General features: G+C 34.3%; 1 protein-coding gene and 1 pseudogene across 2 annotated transcripts; both read right to left on the bottom strand.

Moving 5' to 3' along the window:
* Positions 1-13308: 13308 nt before the first annotated feature.
* LOC120199345 lies at positions 13309-15109 on the bottom strand (annotated as a pseudogene).
* Positions 15110-16480: 1371 nt separating this feature from the next.
* On the bottom strand, positions 16481-18001 carry LOC120199344. Of its 2 annotated transcripts, none has more exons than XM_039200456.1 (2): positions 17931-18001; positions 16481-17144 (listed from the first exon to the last, which is right to left on the bottom strand). In XM_039200456.1, the coding sequence occupies exon 2, from the start codon at positions 17124-17126 to the stop codon at positions 16590-16592; it is 537 nt and encodes a 178-aa protein (XP_039056387.1). In that variant the 5' UTR covers positions 17127-17144; positions 17931-18001; the 3' UTR covers positions 16481-16589. The 2 variants fall into 2 exon arrangements, with proteins under 2 accessions (XP_039056387.1, XP_039056386.1); XM_039200455.1 differs by having other exon boundaries at positions 17905-17947.
* Positions 18002-22295: the final 4294 nt, after the last annotated feature.

Here is a 22295-nt window from a genome sequence, read left to right as displayed (position 1 = left end):
GAGGTCTCCGAAGTTGTTCTCAACCTAATGTTAGGGGCAGTCTACTATCTTACTTCTCTCTTATCCCATTACATATGGGAACAAGGGACATCCATTTTTTTTATATTCCTAACTTTCTATTATTTTATTATAAATATAATATTTTTAATAAATTATCAATTTTATTTAAATTAATTTATTATTGAAAATAACTTTTATTGATTAATAACTTTTATCAATTTCAATATGTTCGGATTATTTTCGGGTCAGGTTAAATTTGGTTCGGGCTGCTTTCGGATTAGGTTAAAATTCGATTCGAGCTTTCTTTCGGTTCGAGTTTCTTTCGGTTCGAGTTAATTTCGAAATAGTTAAATTTTTGATCGGGTATAGTTCGGGTTAGGTATGGGTCGAGTATTAGATCAAATTTAATTATCATATTCGGTTTAATATCGGTTATTGGGTCGATTTAGGTAATTGAGTTCAAGTCAAGTTTGCCAGGTCTAATTTATATGGACTAAATGCGTTATAAAAGTTAAAAAAATATTATTCATTTTAGCCTAATTTTTTTTTATCAAAGCAATTTTCTCAAAATCACTCATGTGTTCTTGGTATTCTTCAAGTTTCCAAAATCCCATGATCATCTCTCAGTGCCAAACGCTCTCACCGACGAAGAAAATAAAAGGTTTTTAACTCTTTTTACTCTCTTTTCAAAACCACCCTAAAAACACTCATACATGCACAGATCTAACAAAGAAAGTTTAAATGAAAAAAAAAGTACCTTTTTTCTTTGATTTCTTTTGATGAAAAAGGTTACAAGGCCCTAGAGATCTATTATAACAACCATGTTTTCATTTTTCTCTTTTTTCTTTCGAATTTTTTTTGGTTCGTCCTTCTTCTTTTTCTCTCCCTTCTTTTTTTTTTTGTAACCGAGATCCCGTCCTCCTTTTAAAGCCCTCATTTTTATTTCACAGTTTCTTGTAGATGATGCATGTCAAGTGGCTATACTGACAGATATGGTGGAGCTATAAAAGATGAGGGGATGCCTCTGACAAGGGTAGTTCGGGGCATTAAATGAGAGCTTTTAATGCTCTGATTTTCTTTTGATTTGATTATGTCATTCAAAGTCATCGACGACAGCTACGGATATTACAGGAACTAAGATACTCATTTAGGATTTCTTTAATTTACCCTAATTTTAGAATAATCTGGACCATCTGATCTAATGGTGATGGGTTGACGGCTTGATGGTTAATGATAAAACCCTAATTTGCTTGGGTTGTTGTTGGGCTCCCACGTTAAACTGATTGTATTTAGTTTGAGCTACAATAAACATTAATAAAAAGTTAGCATTTATTTTATGTTATATTTTAATATATAGTTATAAATAATATTAATTAATAATAACAAATAACATTTGATAATAATAACCCTGACTACACAACTCTTATCATTGTTAAGCAGGTTTGATAAGAGTTACAAATTTGCTATGGTTGTATATGAGAATTATCTACAAGTAAGTTCAAGTGGTACCCAATCAATGGTTCCACATATCATTTACGTGGGAACAAGAGAATCTACACATTCACTATAAGAAAATAAGATAATAGTGACAATTTTTTGAATCGTCACTTGTCGTCATATTAGTGACGACTTTTACAAATTTCATCACAACTATCAACCGGTTATTGTTAACTATAATTGATGTGACAGTTCCACATGTTATTTTTTGATAAATTTTAGAGGGAATGTAACGCCTAACTATTGTGCTAAGTAAGAAATATTTAGTATTTAGGTTAAATTATGGTTGGAGTTAATTTTATTTATTTTATGAAAATATATTAATTATAATAATAATAACAATTAAATTAATTTTTTCTATGATTTCTCTTAATAAATACGTTATTAGAATATTTTTAAATATAATAATCGGTGTCTGCAAAATTTACATATATCGCAAAATTCACATATAAACTACGAAGATTTAAACCTAAAATAATACCAAATGTCCTTAGATTATATTTGTTGGGACAGTCGGCTCACCCCATGGCGTAGTGGAAACAAAAGTTCGACGGTTTCACCATCGATCCAAGTACGATAAACCGAAATCGGGAAGAAAGGATGTGAATACTTATAGTGGGTTCTTAGAAAAACAACAAGGACAACAACGACTAATGGTGGTGTTGATCGATTCGAATCGTAAGCCTCCACGAAACCACGTCTCGACCTCTACTCAGTTCACCCAATTGAGAGCAATATTTGCTTTTCCCAAAACTGTTTTGAGAAAAACGACTGAAGATAATGTGTAAAAACGGCTGCTAGACCTTACACCTCTTTTTATATCCAAGTTACCCTAGCATATTAGGGATTTTATTATTTAAAATTAATTAAATCTTTATTTAATTAATTTATATTAAATATTCGAGATTATTAAAACATATGTATATCAAACATACATTAACTCTAGATATATTTTAGTAACATACAACAAATTGTACATCTTTGCTCATTTCAATCCTAGGGTGTGGCTCTGTAGGTTCTTGTAACGTTAACAGTAATTATTAGAACAAATCTAATATTACATACAACGAGTGACATCCATCAATATATCATTGTCACATAAGTTACAAGAAAATATGATTCGACATATCATCTTTGTGATTAACTCTTTTATGTATTACATCATTTTGTCCTTTATATCTGGAATATGCACAGGTCTTGGAATAGTCACACTTGTATAGCCCATATATTGTTTCTTGATATCTAGAGTAGACTTTAATTAACAAATAATTTGTGATATCTCATATCAACTCATTCGAGCATGGCCATGCATTTCTAGTCTCACTCAATCAAGTGGTCTGTGATATATTTCCTATTATGTAGGAAGGACAAATCCTATCTTAATCAAAACACCCACTACATATATCGAGATATATTCAATAACAATCTTTATAGAGCAACCAGTTACAGAGCTTGTTTAACTAAATCAAAATATACAACAATATATGTTGGGATAGTATTGATCTCAAGTCTGAGAATCATACATATAGTCATCACCATGAGCAATGTTATGACTGTCACATAATAATCCAAGACATATGCTCATGGGGGGTCAATCCAATACATTGTTCTCTAATAATATAATCATGTATCAATTTTGACATCTTTATGTCAATGACAACTCATTGTCATCAATCAATAACATATTAGTCTTAAGCGTATTATTATTGTCCATGCCCATAATAATACTTGACTAGGGATCTTTTAATAATAACAATTATGTTATTATATGGACTTTATTATCTTCCAGTTTATGTTAAACATATATATATAACTAAAAATAATAGTGGCAATGCCTTTATTCAATTAAATCGATAAATAAAATGTATCATTACAATCATCATATGATTGGTCTTTGGGTATACTCTAACAATCTTCCACTAGCACTAAGACCAATCACTCACATATCTAATATCGAGTGACTCAGTGTGACGATCATGCCTCTGCTGTGTAAGAGGCTTCGTCAAGGGATCACCAATGTTGTCATCCATGTGTACTCTACATATTTCCACATCTCATGGATCTATAATCTATCGAATGAGATGAAAGCGTCTAAGAATATGTTTGGACCGTTCATGAGTTCCCTTGCTTGTGCAATGGCTTCATTATTGTCACAACGGAGTTCTATAGCATCTGATATGCTAGGAACTACCCCTAGTTCAGATATGAACTTCTTGATCCAAACAACCTCTTTTGTTACTTCACTGGTTACAATGTATTTAGCATCTGTTGTAGAATCAGCTATTGTATCTTGCTTCAAACTTTTTCAGTTCACAACACCTCCATTAAGATAAAACACAAAACTCGATTGTGATCGTTAGTCAGTTTGGAAGATGACATCAATATAAACTTTTACACTAAGCTTTTCCCAACCTCCATAGACAAGAAATGTATCCTTAGTTCTTCTTAAGTACTTAAGGATATTTTTAACCGCAACCCAGTGATTTTCACCAGGGTTTACCTGATACCAACTCGTCATGCTTAAAGCATACAATACATCTGGTCAAGTATATTTCATGGCATACATGATAGAACCAATAGCCAAAGCATATGGAATCTTATTCATCTGTTCTCTTTCTTGTAGAGTTGAAGGATACATTTCCTTTGAAAGAGAAATGCCATGTCTCATAGGAAAAAATCCTTTCTTGGATTCTTTCATACTGATCCTTTTCAGCACTTTGTCTATATATGTGTTTTGACTCAGACCTAGAAGTCGTCTTGATCTATCTCTATAGATCTTAACTCCTAAGATATATGTTGCCTCATCCAAATCTTTTATAGAAAAACAACTACCTAGCCAAGTCTTAACAGACTGTAAAGTAGGTATATCATTTCCTATGATGAGTATGTCCTCTACATACAAGATTAGGAAAGAAATAATGCTCTCACTAGCCTTCTTATAAACACAAGGCTCATCTTCTTTTTTGATAAAACCAAATTCTTTGATTGCAATATTGAAACAAAGATTCCAGTTTCGAGAAGCTTGCTTTAGTCCATAAATAGACCTCTGTAGCTTACAAACCTTTACATCATTTCCTGGAACGACAAAATCTTCCGGTTGTGTCATATGCATATCCTTTTCGAGTTTTTCATTAAGGAGAGCAGTTTTGACATCCATTTGCCAGATTTCATAATCATGGAATGCATCTATTGCGAGCAAGATCCGAATAGACTTAATCATAGCTACAGGGGAGAATGTTTCGTCATAGTTTACACCATGAACTTGTCAAAATTCTTTAACGACTAATCGCCCCTTGTATGTTTGTACATTACCATGCATGTTGGTTTTCTTTTTGAAAACCCATTCATACCATATAGTTTTGACCCCTTCAGGTGGTTCAACAAAAGTCCACACTTGGTTTACTGACATGGAATCCATCTCATATCTCATGGCTTCAAGCCATTTCTCAGAGTTTGGGCTAGACACTGCCTCTTGATAAGTCCTAGGCTCATCTTGATCCATAAGAAGAACATCTGTATGTGCGGTAACAAGAAATCCAAATCTCTCAGGTGCATGGCGTTCTCTTGTGGATCTGCACGGTGGTTGTGTTTCTAAATCTGTTTATTATTCCTCAATAACTTGTGAAACATGCTCAACTTCAAGTTCATTGATCTGTTGTTCTTGAACTTCTCCAAGTTCAATATTTCTACCATTCCCTTTCTTTGAGAGAAATTCTCTTTCGAGAAAAACTCTCGTTCGAACAACAAACACTTTGTTCTCATTAGGGTTAAAGAAATAATATCCCTTAGTTTCTTTAGGATATCCAACAAATATACACTTATGAGATTTAGGTTCGAGCTTTGTAGACATATGATATTTTATATAAGCTTCACAACCCTAAATCTTTATAAAAGATATACTAGGATGCTTCTCAGTCCATATCTCGTATGATGTCTTTTGAATCGATTTAGATGGAACACGATTTAGTGTGAAAGCGGTTGTTTCAATTGCATGTCCCCAAAACGAAGTTGAAAGATCACTATGACTCATCATCGATCGAACCATGTCTAACAGTGTTCGATTCCTTCTTTCATAAACTCCATTCCACTGTGGTGTACCAGGTGGTGTAAACTATTAGACAATCCCACATTCTTTAAGGAGTTCATCAAACTCTATGCTTAAGTATTCTACACCTCGATCTAATTGAAGTGCCTTAATACTATTGCCTAGTTGATATTGTACTTCATTTTTTAAATTTCTTAAACTTTTCAAGGGCTTCAGATTTATGGAGCATAAGATAAATATACCCATACCGACTAAAGTCATTGGTGAAAGTAATAAAGTAATGGAATCCTCTGGCTTGCGTATTCATCAGTCCACATACATTACTATGTATTAATCCCAATAAATCACTTGCTCGCTCACCTTTACTATTAAAAGGAGCTTTAGTTATTTTTCCCAACAAACAAGATTCGTATACATCATATTGTTTGAAATCAAATGAATCTAAGAATCCATCTTTATGGAGTTTTGATATGCGTTTCTCACTTATATGGCCTAAACAACAATGCCAAATATAAGTTTGATTCGAGTAATTTGCTTTTGATATTTTAGTATTTATGTTATAGATGGTGTTTTCTTGATCCAAAATATAGAGACCATTAACTAATTATGGGAAACCATAAAAACATTACTGAGATAAAAAGAACAACAATTATTCTTAGTAATAATCTCAAAACCAATCTTGTCCAAACAAGAGATAGAAATAATGTTCTTAGTCAAACTAGGCACAAAATAACAATCCTTTAAATTTAAAACAAGTCCACTAGGTAAAGATAAAACATATGTATCTATAGCTAATGCAACAACTCTTGCTCAATTTCCCACTCGTAGGTCTACGTCTCCTTTAGCCATATTCCTTCTCTTTTACAGTCCTTGTACAGAAGTACAAATATGAGAACCACAATCGGTATCTAATACCCAGGAAGTAGATGTTGACAAATTAACATCAATAACATAAATACCTGAAACAACGTTCCATTTACTTTTGATTTCTTTACCTCTTCAAGGTAAACATGGCAGTTTCTTTTCCAGTGTCCGGTCTTATCGCAATGGAAACATTTTCCTTCCTTGCTAACTCTCCCTTTGGGTTTCAATGCATCTTTTCCTTTTGGCTTGGCCTTACCATTTCCCATATACTTTTCCTCTACCTTTTCTTTCCCTTTCATTTGTCCTTGTGGATCATCAGAATTGGTTTAGGTCCAACCTTTTTCATGTTACTTTGAGCAGTTCGTAACATGCCAAGTAACTGTGGCAAAGTCTTGTTAATTTTATTCATGTTGAAATAAGGACAAATTGGCTAAAACTATCTGGCAACGATTGCAGGATAACATCAGTAGCCAATTCATCTTTGAGAGGAAATCCCAACTTTTTCAACGTTTGTATATAGCCCATCATCTTGATAACATGAGCTCCTACTGAAAATTCCTCTGTCATTTTGCATTGAAATATAGCTTTACAGGTCTCATACCTCTCTTGATGTGCTTTTCATTCATATATTTCCTTGAGATTTTGAATAATCTCATATGCAACCATGTCCTCATGTTGCTTCTGAAGCTCAGGAGTTATGGTGGCAAGCATTAGACATCCTACGTCTAATATATCATCCATATGTTTCTTATATTTATCTTGGTTAACTCTAGAAGAATTAGCTGGCGGTTCATCAGGAACAGGTTCTTCAAAGGCATATTCCTTCTTTTCTTGTTTGAGAACAATTCTCAAATTACGAAACCAGTCAAGGAAGTTTATGCCATTAAGTTTCTCCTTCTCAAGGAGTGATCGCAGTGATAAAGTGTTGTTTGCCATTAAATCTACAACAATGGAAATATTAAAGTAAGTAAATTTACCGAAATTTTTATAAACAAGTCTTTATATAAAAATTACTCCCACTATTTCATTCAAAATTAAAAACCCTCCCGTTTTATTTTTGAAAGAATTAAACGAAAATTTTTCTAGTGGGCGAGGATCCATAATTCATCAATTTCCTAAATCAGCTTTGGCTTTTCTTTTAGGATAATGATAATTTAGGTAAGTAACACTTTATTAGTTACATCATGTAACTCCTTCTTTTGGTGAACAATTCTTATTCAAGTCATCTCATGACTTATCCAAATACTTAACCTCTAGGTTTCTAATCCTATTATAATAACATAGCTAAGTTATTACCAATATCTCAACTGGTGAATATCACTTACTTATTCTTCGTGTTTAACCAAGATAGATTTATGTGCCAATGCTTTGGCAAAGCCCACACAATATCGATCGAACCCTCAACGAGGGTAAATATTGGACGGTTAAGTTAACTTAGATTATAAATAGGGATTTGTGTAATTATCTCATCATTGTTCATTTTAATATTAGGCCCTTATTGATCTCATCAATATTCATTCTTATTTTATCATTTGATGCATTGCATACATAATAGATATAGAAATAAATAAGATGCAATGGTTATAGACCAAAAACAATAACTAATGTGGCACATCCCAAGCCAATGGGATAACCAAAAACCCTAAAACCTAAGACTACTCTCTAGGTATCTTCTCGCCTTTAGTTCAATCCGTTCTTTTACTCATTGTGAATCTTCATAGGATTACAATTTTAAAAGAAACTCGTTTTACATAAGAGATAGTAAGATGATAAGAGAAATACAACTGAGAAATAGAAAGGCACGGGTCGCAGACAGTATTTCAAATTCAACCATTGTAAATTGAACAAAGGCTATAACCATGCATGTCAAACATCGTGCAAAACAAACATATATATACATATTGTTACGCCTTTGTTAAAAATATTAATATGGGCCTATAATCTATACTGCTGATGAAGGGTCAAGGGGTGGAGCCCCCTAGCGTGCATCAACCGTACCGTGACGGCCATTGAGATTTTTTTTAAAAAAATAGTAGTTTTGTTTCTATAGAAAAACCTCACGATTTGATAACACTTATCAACAGAATAGTGTTTTTTGGGATTTTCAATCCCAAAGGTTTTCTGCATCAGAACAAACATTGTTCCACTGCCAAACGCGATCTGCTATTGCACATCCATGAATCATCATGTCAATAATTGACATATGGATTTTGTAAAATCCTTGCAGCAACTCACAGATTATAAAAAATATATTAACAAAATAACATATTAATCATTGCGGTTATCGAATCGAACAATAAAATCATACATATTCGTCGAAAATAATAAAACAAGAGCATGCATCTCATATATATCACATCAACAAAGAATTTAACCTGAATTCGGATCATACAAGTGGCTCTGATACCACTTTTGGGACCGTCGGCTCACCCCATGGCGCAGTAGAAACAAAATTTCGACGGTCTCACCAACGATCCAAGTACGATAAACCAAAATCAGAAGGAAAAGATGCGAATACTTACAACGAGTTCCTTGAAAAACAGCAATGACAACAACGACTAATGTGGTGTCGATCGATTCGAATCGTAAGTCTCTACAAAATCATGTCTCGGTCTCTACTCAGTTCACTCGATTGAGAGCAATATTTGCTTTTCCCAAAATTATTTTGAGAAAAACGGTTGAAGATAATGTGTAAAAACGGCTGCTAGACCTTACACCTCCTTTTTATATCCAAGTTACCCTAACATATTAGGGATTTTATTATTTCAAATTAATTAAATCTTTATTTAATTAATTTAAATTAAATATTCGAGATTATTAAAACATATGTATGTCAAACATACATTAACTCTAGATATATTTTAGTAACAAACTACAAATTGTACATATTTACTCATTTCAATCATAGGGTGTGACCTTGTAGGTTCTTGTAACATTAGCAGTAATTATTAGAACAATTCTAATATTACATACAATGGGTGACATCTAGCAATATATCATTGTCACCTAAGTTACAAGAAAAAATGATTCAACATATCATCTTCGTGATTAACTCTTTTATGTATTACATCCTTTTGTCCTTTATATCTAGAATAGGAAGAAGTCTTGGAATAGTCACACTTGTATAGCCCATCTATTGTTTATTGATATCTAGAGTATACTTTAATTAACGAATAATTTGTAATATCTCATATCAACTTATTCGAGCATGGCCATGTATTTCTAGTCTCACTCAATCAAGTGGCCTGTGATATATTTCCTATTATGTAGGAAGGACAAATCCTATTTTAATCACACACCCACTACATATATCGAGATATATTCAATAACAGTCTTTATAGAGCAACCAGTTACAGAGCTTGTTTAACTGCATCAAAACATACAACAATATATGTTGGGATAATATTGATCTCAAGTCTGAGGATCATACATATAGTCATCACCACGAGCAATGTTATGACTATCACATAATAATCAAAGACATATGCTCATGGTGGGTCAATCCAATACTTTGTTCTCTAACAATATAATTATTTATCAATTCTGACATCTCTATATCAATGACAACTCGTTGTCATCAATAATAACATGATAGTCTTAAGCGTATTATTATTGTCCATGCCCATAATAATACTTGACTAGGGATCTTTTAATAATAACAATTATGTTATTATATGGACTTTATTATCTTCTAGTTTATGTTAAACACATATATATAACTGAAAATAATAGCGGCAATGTCTTTATTCAATAAAATCTGTAAATAAAATGTATCATTACAATCATCATATGATTGGTCTTTGGACATACTCTAACAATATTTAATAAAATAAAATAAAAATATTTGACAATGTATTAACCCTTGTGGTAAAAGTCTTAAATTAACAAAAAAAAATATTAATAATGATTGGTGTTTACAAAAATTTACATGTATCTCAACAAAGATCATAAATTGCATATAAGAACTAATCAAAATTTTGAACAAAACTACTTATAAATGAAGATTAAATTACACTATCGAATTTTATAGTATCGTCACTAATTTAGTTAATAAAAATAAAATTTCTAATAATATAAGGTTAAGACAATTTTATTAGTTATTTGTTAGTCACATAGTTGTACCATTTGGATTGTTATTGAAATTTTAAAATTTATACGGTCTAAAATTGATCGAGTTAGAGCATAATGACTAAAAATCATAATTTGCACATAGTATGTAGACTAAGGACAAAATTTTATCTTTTGACAAACTAGTTTATGGTAACTACACTTTTAATTATTATTGATGTCAATATTTATCACAACAAAAATTAAAATTTTAAGTGACAAACAATTTTATTGTCACAATAAATATCAAATAATAGTGATCATTTTAATGTCGTCACTATCATATCATTTCCCACCAATAAAACAATTAGTTTCAATTTGCATATTCGTGTCAAAATTTTAGTGACAATAAATATTTTGTTACAATTATATACTTATAGTGATAATTTAATTGTGAGAAAATTTAATCATACTTATTACTATAACAGTGACGTGACGAAATAAAAGTGCATCGCAATTACTTACTAAAAGTATTTTACTAAAATTTTGCCAAAAAAACATAATATGTGACAAAATTATTCATGGTCGCTATCAGTTTATCAGTAAAAAAATTTATTCTCGTAGTGATTAGACAAAACTACAATGGCAAAGACAACTCTCGACTATAAATGGTTTAGAAATGCCCGTCTTGTTGTCAAGAGTTGCTTAAATTTCTACGTCATGACTTCATAGACACGTTTAATCCTGTTGTTAAACCATTTATATTCTAACATGTTACTGTCTTTGGCTGTTTCTAATTGATAGCAGGTTCGATCTTAGATTTGAACAAACAACAAATGATGAGTCTCCTTTGGTATGTAAGTTGATAATGGCTTTAAATAGCATTAGGAAAGCACCCAAGAAACGGTTCACTAAACTAAGAGGTTTTCTGCCTAGTCTCAATTTTAGGTTTTTCAATACTGATAATTCACTATTTGTGAATTCTGTCGACACAATTATCATCTGATATATTTTTTAAAGGGATTTTAAAACACACATAAATGTTGTTATACATAAATACAGAAGCACCCTCATTAATACAGAAGCAAACTGAGAGCCTACGTTACATTTTTCACACTAGACCAGATCTTTCGTCCACAGTCAATAAGGTGACGCAGTATATGAAATAAGCCCATAACCAAAAGATAGTCATTTAGACCTGTAAATGAACTGAACGTTCAGCGAACCGTTCATAAATCGTGAAGCGGGAAGTTCGTTTATGTGCATTTATTTATTAAATGAACGAACATGAACAAGATTTTGTGTTCGTTTAATTAAATGAACGAACATGAACATATGTCTCGTTCGTTCATTTACATTCGTGAACGTTTGGTTATGTTCGTTTATGTTCATTCATTTATGTTTAACTCAATCTTCTTAAATCAATTTTGGTGACCAATTTGTAAGTATCTTAAAAATATTAATTAATCTGATATTCTGATGACCAACTCTATAATTAACTCAATTTTATTTGGAGATTAAATCCAATATGTTAACCCGTGAGGCACCTCGCACCTATATTTATTTCCCCCTTTTTTACCCAAACCCTAATGTTCACTGGAGAGTGAAGACGATCGCTGAAAGCTTCAAAACAAATTATATTATAGTGCAATCTTAAGTTTACATGTCTGTTTTCATCTATTTCTCTGTTTTATTTGGCTTAATAGTTGATATGTAAAGTTATTGCGGGTATCTTCACATCTAAAACTCAAGAAAATATCATACTTCTTTCTAGAAATATATGGGAAGATAAAAATAACAATCGAAAGTATATGAGCATCAGTAAAGAGAAAAATATATAATAGAATTTGCCAGAAAACAAAACAAAGGTTTCTATGCAATTTCTGAAAAAGAGTGTAATAGCGGAAGTAATGAGTTTTCCAGAAAAAAACCCATTAATAAGTAGAAAATTCACTTTGACAATGAACTTTTGTTTTCATAGTTCTTGTGTGACCTTTAGTTGTAGAGTAGACTTTAAGTACGTTAAAATTTTGAATGACGGTTTAGCAATAATATTAGTTACGATATGTAGCATCGAAGGGATTTCGGATCTATGTTATTGCCTTGTAGTTCAATTTGTACCGTTCGAAATCTTCATGCTGTTAAATTTTCTACTATGCCAACGGAAAGGACCATTATTAACAAACCTCACTAAAGTCTGACATTGATGTCACAAAACCTTTAGCCGACGAATTTATTAGAATAACGTAGATTTGGTTGATTTGCATTGTCGACTATTTTTCATGAAAGAACAATGGAAGGTAGGGTCTCCAACGTTTATGTTCGTTTATGATCGTGTTCGTTTATGTTCGTGTTCGTTTATGTTCGTGTTCGTTTATTTATTCCTTAATAAACGAACATGAACAAAAAAAAATTGTTCGTTTATGTTCGCGTTCATTTTTGTTCGTTTATTTATTAAATGAACGAACATGAACATATCTCCGTTCATGTGCGTTCGGTTCATTTTTCAGGCCTATAGTCATTAGTTGGCAATTAGGCATATTTCGAGGTATATGAAGGGCATTATCAATTATGATCTTTGGTTTTCTCGTCAGAAGACTTGTTGTTTCTCTCTCGTTTATTTTTCTTATGATGACTAGGGAACTAATTCAGATGATCATAGATCTATTTCAAGATAGTCACTCATTTATTGTCTTGGAGCACACGTAAACAAAGATAAGCTTTTCGGTTGATATAAGCTGAATACCAGTCTTGTCAATGCAACTTCAAACATCAAATTCAGGTCGTGCTTATAAACAACAAATTAGTAAGGTTTTATTATTACGAAGGTGTACAAATTATGTCTAAACAAATATAAAATGACTTATTCATACAAAGTTGGATCCAGTAATCTTGGTGTTGGAATTGCCACAAGTGCATTCTCCAACTTAAAGACGATCCCAAACTTCTCAGTAAGATCTAAGTTGTTACCCTCAGGCACTTTCCAGTCAAATGAATGCAACAATGTGGCAACCGAATACAACACCATCCTCTCAGCCATCGCAATTCCAGCTCAGATTCTTCTGCCGGACCAGAAAGGAAAATAAATGAAATCGTTCCCACTGAAATCCCATTGGCTATTCAAACACCTGTCAGGGTCGAACTCCAATGGATTTTCCCAGATTGAAGGGTCCCTGTGAATTGCCCAGGCATTCTCGAACACCCCTCGTATCCTACGGGATAGCATAACCACCGACAGTGCAGGATTCACTGGGGCAATGAGGGATTAGGAGAGGTAGAGCTGGGTGCAAACGCAACGACTCTTTCATTATTGTCAGTAGATATGGCAATTTGTGAATGTGGGATTCTTCCACCAAGTTGTCTTTGCCGACTACTTCATCCAGTTCTTGCTGTGCTTTTCTCATCACTTCTGGTTTGTTCATGATTTCAGCCATTAGGAACTCAATTAAGTTTGATGATGTGTCTGATCCTCCCACCACCATATCTTGTCCAATCCAGCCAGTGAGAACTTTATATTTGATACGAAATTTATAAAATTTTAAGACGATAATATTATAAAATTTTAGTAGACAAAAACATATTAATCCGATAGAAATAGGAAAAGTTACCACGAGCAAGGCTTTGATATGCTCCATTGTCAATGGAGTCTTGGAATCTTCGTCGTCCCTCAACTGTAATAGGAACTGTACAAAGTCCTTGAATTCCAGTGCTGAACTGCTCTCACTTTCCCTCTCCTTCTTCTACCTTAGATCGATTATGTTATCAATGATGGCGTTCAACTTATCCATTGGCTTTTTCATACGTTTCACCGCACCTTGCAAATCAAGCGGGGACAGAGCCGGGAAAAAAATCCGAAATATTTGGCATAGCCAGAAGCTCAGTTGTTCGGAGATGACTGCCTGAGCTCTGCACCAACGCTCTCCCTCGCCTCCCCCTTGACGGTGCTGCCCCATAACATATTGGTTACAACATTCAATATCGTTAAAAACACTTGCTCTCCCACGTTAACCGGCGACCCGGCCTTGCTATACAAATAACCCACGGTTTGCCGTACTTCTCTCCGGCGAACCTCATACGCTTTTTCCAGAGTAGCATTACTAAGAATCTTGATGACGCATACTTTTCTTAACATTCTCTATTCAGGACCGTAGGGGTTTCAACCTATATCACGGCAGCCGGTTAAAACCATGGCGGTCATAGGCACATCACGGTTGGCGAAGACGATGTCTTGGTCTTTAAGCACTTTTCGGGCAGCCGATGGGGAGGTGACGAGGATCCCTAGCGTACTCCCAAGCTGGAGTTTGACAACTGGGCCGTAGGTGCGAGCCAGTTCAGCGAAGTAGGAGTGGAGGTCGGGACGGAGGTAGGGAAAGCTTCCCACTAAGGGAGGCCTCGAGGGCCTGGCAGCGATGGCGGATTCCCCTTGGATTTGAAGTACATCCATGTAAACCAGAAGATGGCAAAAGCACCAACAAGAGTGAAAAACAGAGCCATGGAAGAGGAACAATGAGTTAGTAATGTGAATGGGATGGCATATATGTGGTAGATGGATGGATGATGGTTGAATCGGATATTTTGTAGGCAAAGCATGAAAAGCAAAAAAGATCAAACAAATTATCATATGCTGTGATTGTTTGTGGTAGATACCAGGAGACGCTCAAGCATCACCACTTATATCAGAGGAGATGAAACCAAAGAAAAATAGCTCACCGGAAGAAGTAACTCGGTCGAAGACAGAGGGAAAATGACTCACCGGGACTCAACTCAACTCGGCAGAACAACTCACGCGCCAACAGTTATTTATTATTGTTGGGGATTGACCACCGCCAGAATTCTACTGATACAATTGCGGATGGAGGGCATTTTACAACAAGAGAGTCAATGTACTTCTTGTCTTGACCATACAAAAATCTATATCTCTGTTCATTAAAGTTGACATTTTAAAAGTCATTTCTCATATTTTAAGTAAGACTAATTTAAATATTTTTAATAATTAAAATTTATAAAATATATATTTAAAATATTTAATTAAAATTATTTAAAATACATTTTTCGTACTTTTATCCATAATAAGAAGTTAAAATTTTAAACCAATGAATTGGTTAAAATGATAAACAATTTCACTTCACTGGGTTCAAGTAGTAAATAACTTAATTCAGCTTAAGCAGGTCATGAGTTCGTATCTTTGTGAATGTAGAAAATTTCCGCCGAGAGACTCACTCACCAAAATCAAGTGTGTATTCCAGGTAGATCCGAATTAAGCGGTCTTGGGAACCGAAAAGACGATAAAAAATTTAAAAAAAAATAATTATAAAGGATAATTTTAGTGCGACAATGGAAGACATGTTATGGAAACAGTAAGTTGTCCACTTGTCCTGGATGAGTTATTAAGGCCTAGAAGTTGGGTTATAAATGGGCATGTTGTATTGGGTTTTGAATCTGTGATCCATTAATGAAATTGGTGTTCATTTCTTCAGCTATCTTTCTCATCGTATCTTCATCTCTCTCTCTCCATTCAATTACATCTCGATCGCCGTGTACGGTGTTTAACCACTCATCATCTCCAGGAACTTGACAGTCAAATGTGCACACTTCATACAGCCCTGAACCAGAAACAAAGCTTGCTTCTCCTAGGCAGAAAGACTAAAAGAACCTACCGAAAATCAGAAATGATGATAGACCTAAAGCAAAAGGAGAGAAAACAAAGAGCGAACAAGTTCAACTTACCTTTGAAATTGAACAATTTCAAATAATCAAATTAGTAATTAAATTTAACTTTTTACTTTAAATAAGTCATTTATTGTAAGTACTAATTTAGATCAAAATGTAAAGTTTGGATACTTATTTGAAACAACAAATCAAGTTTAAGTACTTGCTTAGAAAAAAATACTTTAGCTACTAAAATGAATATTGAAGCAATGTTCAATTGTACCTTGAAACCAAGTTCAGGTAGCAAAATACCCAAACCAAAAATATCAGACGATAAAGGCCAAAATGACACAGAATGTAACCCTATAAGGGTGCTAGACAAATTAGTAGGTTTTCACCGTTACTGGTTTATTTGCAATGCCAAAATTCAACTCAAACTGGCACCGTTTCTATCACTTGAAAATTTGTCCCTGTCAAAGTCTATTTATCAGATGTTTTTTGCTAGCTGCCTAACTTTGCGAGCGCAGTCTGCAAAATTTTGGGCCAGAGACGCACATTTAGTAAGGTCATTAGCATTCTCCTTGTAGCATGTCATCCAAGCATTACGCTCAACCAAACAAGGAATAGGCTTCGGTTCTGGAATCTTGAACTCCTTTTCATGAAGATCCTTAGCCTTTTGTGTTACTTCCTGCACCATGTTCTCCTCCTGCTTCTGCAGCTTTTCAACGACGTTCTCACTCTCTTTAACAACAGATCTAATAGCATCTAACTCTGCACTGGCAGAGTATGGAGGTTGGTTTATGGGCAGAAAAAAGGAAGGCGGAACTTGCCATCTGGTGTCTGCAGTCCCTTTCTGTTGTTCAGAATCATCAGATATTTGCTTCTGATCTACCTTAGTTTCCGGCTGTGGAGACTCTCGTGGCACCCTGCTTTTAGTTTTCTTTGTTCTTTTCTTCGGCTTCACATCATCTTCAGCTAGTTGGCTGATAAGACTGGAGCTAATCTGGATTGAAAAATTACCCATGTTGCAACCAAGAAATACCTAAAAATATCAATAAAGAACCATAACCATGGATTAGAAACATAGCTCACCAGTTCTCATCATGCTATACTTTCCACAAGCATTAGTATATGAAATCTGTGAGGTCAAAACATAGGGAAAACGTACAATTGGGTGCCTAGCATAGCCCAAAAAATACATATAACTCTGCCAGAGAGAACAGAATTTACAAAGGATAACATAAAAATTAAAACGTGTATCCTGAGTGATTGATTGAAAATGGATCATCCATCATATAACATATTAAAATTAGTATATGGAATCTATGAGCACGTCGGTCGGCATAGCATAACAGCACACACCTACAACTACAAAACACAGAAATGACAAACTACGAGACACTGCTTAAATACTAATGAATAGTTCCCATTGGCCTGTTCTAGTGAAAGTTGGAACAATAGACGGGCACCACTGATAAACATATTGTACGATCTGAGACCAGGCAATGCAATGTCCCTCTGCTGCTCAACTATTTCACTAACGAAGCGCATAAATTACAAACAGATCTGAAACAACGGCAAAGAAAGCCAAACCCATTTAGGAATTAACCACAACAATTAATTCAATTGCTAAGACAAAACAAAACCCAATTCAGAAATAGATTCATTCAACCAATCTATGATCCTGCCGAAAGTCCAAACAAAAAAAAGTGTAGAAACATCGGGAAGTAAATACAGTAAGGGCTAAGATTCAAAATTGAAAAATCTTAACGAGAAAGAAAAGTTAAGGAATAATCGATTACTTTGAAACTAAGGCATGAATTGTTACCTGGGAAGGGACCTGAGGAAAAAACCCAAGAAAGTAAGGGTGTTCCGCACCCTAGGATAGTGGAGTTTTATAGCCGGAGATATGAAAAAAGAGATTGAAGTCGAGGTTATTCGTAAACCCTATAACGAAGAATATCAAAATGGATTTAGTTCGTTGGAATGTTTATAAGTGAATTTGAATCTGTGAAGTAATTGAAATATGTTGAAATTGAAATCTATATGAATTGAAATTTGTAAGAATTGAAATCCATTTTCATATTCTGTTTGGTTGGTAGGAAATAGAATTGGAATTTAATTTCATATTCTGTTTGGTTCGTAGACATGTCAGATGAATTTGATTTCAATAATATAAAATGATAGAATTGCCCTTCTTATTTTTTTTATTTTAGTTTATTTTACAACTTACATGTAATAATATATTAAAAAAATTAAAAAATATTAAATTTTTATTTTATTGATTGATTATTCATTTCAATAAATTATAAAAATCATGCTAATAAACATTATAAGTTAAAATCATCGCAATTAAAATATGTTAATAAGTTACCAAAACATAGAGCAATATTTCGATACATTCTAATCAGAGTATGTTAATTAGTTACAAAAAAAAATATACCAAAAACTATTTTTATTCAATATATGAATTAGAAACTCGACTCGACACGACTCAAAATAATAAAAAAAATTATTTTTATTCAATAAAAACATTGACTTAATTGAAAAAAAATTATATATAGAGGGGTATTATTGTAATTATTCTTAAATATATAAGGTAAAATTATATATTTTTTCGGGCCGGTCCAATTTTTTTCATCCTAAACCCGAACCCGATCCGACCTGACCCGAATATCACACTTAAAAAAACCCGACCCGACTCGACTCGAATATCACACTTAAAAAACCCGACCCGACCCGACCCGAATATATGAAATAGAAATCCGACCCGACCCGACCCGAAATAATAAAAAAATATTTTTATTTAATAAAAACAGTGACTTAATCCGTCCCGACCTGAATTATATATATTTTCGGGTCTGTCCGGTTTTTTTCACCCTAAACCCGAACCCGACCCGAATATCACACTTAAAAAAACTCGACCCGACCTGAACAAAATAAGGTTCATCCGACCCGACCCGAATATATGAATTAGAAATCCAACCCGACCTGAAATAATAAAAAAATATTTTTATTTAATAAAAAAAAGTGACTTAATCCGACCCGACCTGAATTATATATATTTTCGGGTCGGTCCGATTTTTTTCACCCTAAACCCGACCCCGACCCGAATATCACACTTAAAAAAACCTGATCCGACCCGACCAAAATAAAGTTTCACCCGATCCGAAATAAAAAAAAATTATTCAATATATGAATAAGTTACCAAAGGATTGATGAGGGTAATATGGTCAAATTTCAATTCCCTCCAACAAGGGAATTGAATTCCATCCATTTTTTGGATGGAATTCACTTTCCCTCATTTGATGGAATTGAATTCCATCAGGGATTCTAATTCCCTTGAAAAACTTGAACCAAACATGAGAAAGTTGTGAAATTGGATTTCATTTCCCATCAATTCCAAGGGATTTCATCCAACCAAACGCCACCCAAATTTCTTCTCCACGGCCTTTTCTTAAACCCCAAAAAAAAAACCCCAATATTTAGACTGTCCATTTGATTAGAATGTCATTTCTTTTTAATTATCAAAAGCCCAATTCAATTAAAAAGAGAAAAGATAAACAACCGAAATAATCACTTACCTTCCATATTTATATATTTTCTTGGCAATTTTCCCAATAAATCACCGGTGATCGGTATATTTATCGATCTAACACCGGTCAGATTATATTTCCCGATCTAACACCCGTAGCAGTAAAGCGCGCCCCCTGAACCGCGCTATACGCTGATTTGGCGTCACGTGGGTATAGCGCGCCCCCTGCCCCGCGATATACGGTGATCTGGCGCCACATTGATATAGCACGCCCCCTGATCCGCGCTATACCTGGGTATCTGACACATGGGGTATAGCGCGGTGCGGGGGGCGCGCTATACCCCTAAATACCCAACCCTACACGTCCCCATCCTCAATCATTTTTATCACACCAAATTCTCTTAAGTTCTCTAAATTTCTCTCAAATACTCTATCTTTTTAAGGTATATTTTATAATATTTTTACTATTATGTATTTACTTTATTTAATATTTTACTAATATAATTTTTTTGCAGATATATAATAGAAGGCAGTCTACTTCGCTCGGATGGAAATCATATATCTCTACACTTTGTTGATACGGTAACATTTTAACGTTTTAATTTAATTTAAATTATTAGTAATATTTAGTTGATTTTATTTAATGCATGATTATTATATTAAGAATTAAATATCTCGACACTTTGCTGATACGGTAACATTTTAACGTTTTAATTTAATTTGAATTATTAGTAATAATTAGTTGATTTATTTAATGCATGATTATTAGATTAAGAATTAATTTTTGTAATTATTTATTTTTAGGAGAATGACCATGTATTAGATCCTTTTATTAGGAATCTTAAGTTAGTGATACCCAGTCGTGTCTTGTCGTATTTAGTAGAGGCTGGATTCGGTTACATAGGTAGATATCAGGGTCACTGTAAGATAGAGCCAGACCTGATTTCTGCCTTAGTAGAGCGGTGGAGGCCGGAGACCCACACATTACATCTTCCGTGCGGAGAGTGCACGATCACGCTTGAGGATGTTTCTATGTACCTGGGGCTTCCGGTGGATGGAGATGTGATATCGGGGATAGCTTCCGGTTCTTGGATTACTTTGTGTCGGGATAGTCTAGGACGTGTCCCGAAAAATTTTATCGGAGATAGGATACCGTTAAATTGATTAGATGCCAATTTTCGGGAGTTGAGCGCAGACGCCTCTGAGGATGAGGTTAAGATGTATGCACGGGCATGCATACTTCAGCTGATAGAAGGGTTGCTGATGCATGACAAATCGCACTCCACTGATCGCGTGCTCTGGCAGTTTGGTTGTTTTCATCCAATTCCGGAAGCACCTCGCAATATGGACGAGTTGCATAGCTTAGATAGACGCGGTAAGACAGATACAGATTGGCTGGTGAGGCATCATGGGTGGGTCATGTCGTGGGAGGATCGACATCAGCGCCTTCCCCGTAGAGAGCCCATTTTTTATGACCTCTTGATGTATGCTGAGGATTATTATGAGTGGTTAAACAGTAACGGGAAAATGTTTCTACTTCCCGAGGATACACGAGGGCAGACCTTTCCACGACGTCGACAGAGACGTTCACCGACACAACACCATTATCCCCTGACTCGTGGACGGAGAGCAGGTGTTTCTGGTTCATCCTCAGCTGCACCAACAGGACCTTCCCAGCAGCCACCGCAGCCATATATGATGCCGCCATCGCCTTTCCATTACCAGATGCCACTGCCGCCCCTTCACTTGGTTTTATGACCCCGCCACCGTCACAGATGACCCCTCTTGGAGGCTATTATGGGTCTATGTTTGCAGATCTGACTTGGGGTTCATATACTGGATATTTGGCGGGTTCAGCCTCATCACCCATGGCTGCAACACAGACACCTCCTGTATAGTTTTCATACTCAGTGATGTCTGGGTTTTCCAGTTTTCGCAGGCCGGTGGGATAGTCAGTCATACACCTCCAGGGTCCTTATTCTATGGAGGTGCTTCATCGTCATCAGCTCCTCATCAACCTAATATATCTGCTCAGGACGACGACGACGATGATGGTGACGACGACGACGACAACAATGATGACAGCGATGAGTCAGAACCAGTGATACGAAGAAATCCTCCTCAAGACCGACAGCCCTGCGGAACACATTCGCGACGCAGGCATCGATAGATTTTTTTATTATATTTTTATTTACTTTATTTTGTTTAATTGTAATTTTTATTATTTCTCATTTAATACTTACTTTATTTTGTTAAATTTGTTGGACTTTTTTTTTAATATATTTCAGTTAATTTTGTTTATTACCATTTAAAATCAGTTATTGTAATTTGGTTATCATTTATCATTTAATTCTTATTGTAAGTTTGTTGTATTTAAATACCAATTTGTTATTAGTTTGATAAAATTTAATGATAGTGTTCGTTTTTTTAATCTTCATCAGTGATTATAGAATGACATTAACTTGAAGTAATGCAAATTAAAATACAAGAATTATTATTTGATAAACAAATACATCATTTCCTCATCAATTGTTACTTGATGACAACAAAAGTGGACATGTTTTTCTAGTGTGTCCTGGGTTTCTACAATGGCCACATCTTTTGTCTTGTCTAGATCTTTCTCGAATATCCATATCACAATGAATTCGATTGGATTTT

Source organism: Hibiscus syriacus, unplaced genomic scaffold (genome assembly GCF_006381635.1).
Source record: "Hibiscus syriacus cultivar Baekdansim isolate YM2019G1 unplaced genomic scaffold, ASM638163v2 tig00005411_pilon, whole genome shotgun sequence".
NCBI lineage: Eukaryota > Viridiplantae > Streptophyta > Magnoliopsida > Malvales > Malvaceae > Hibiscus > Hibiscus syriacus.
The sequence above is the reverse complement of the archived record's forward strand: the minus strand, read 5'-3'. Positions and strand labels throughout refer to the sequence as shown.

Bases quoted from the DNA above. Each gene is read 5' to 3' on its own strand.
- LOC120199344 (XM_039200456.1), bottom strand. From the start codon at position 17,126: ATGGGTAATTTTTCAATCCAGATTAGCTCCAGTCTTATCAGCCAACTA.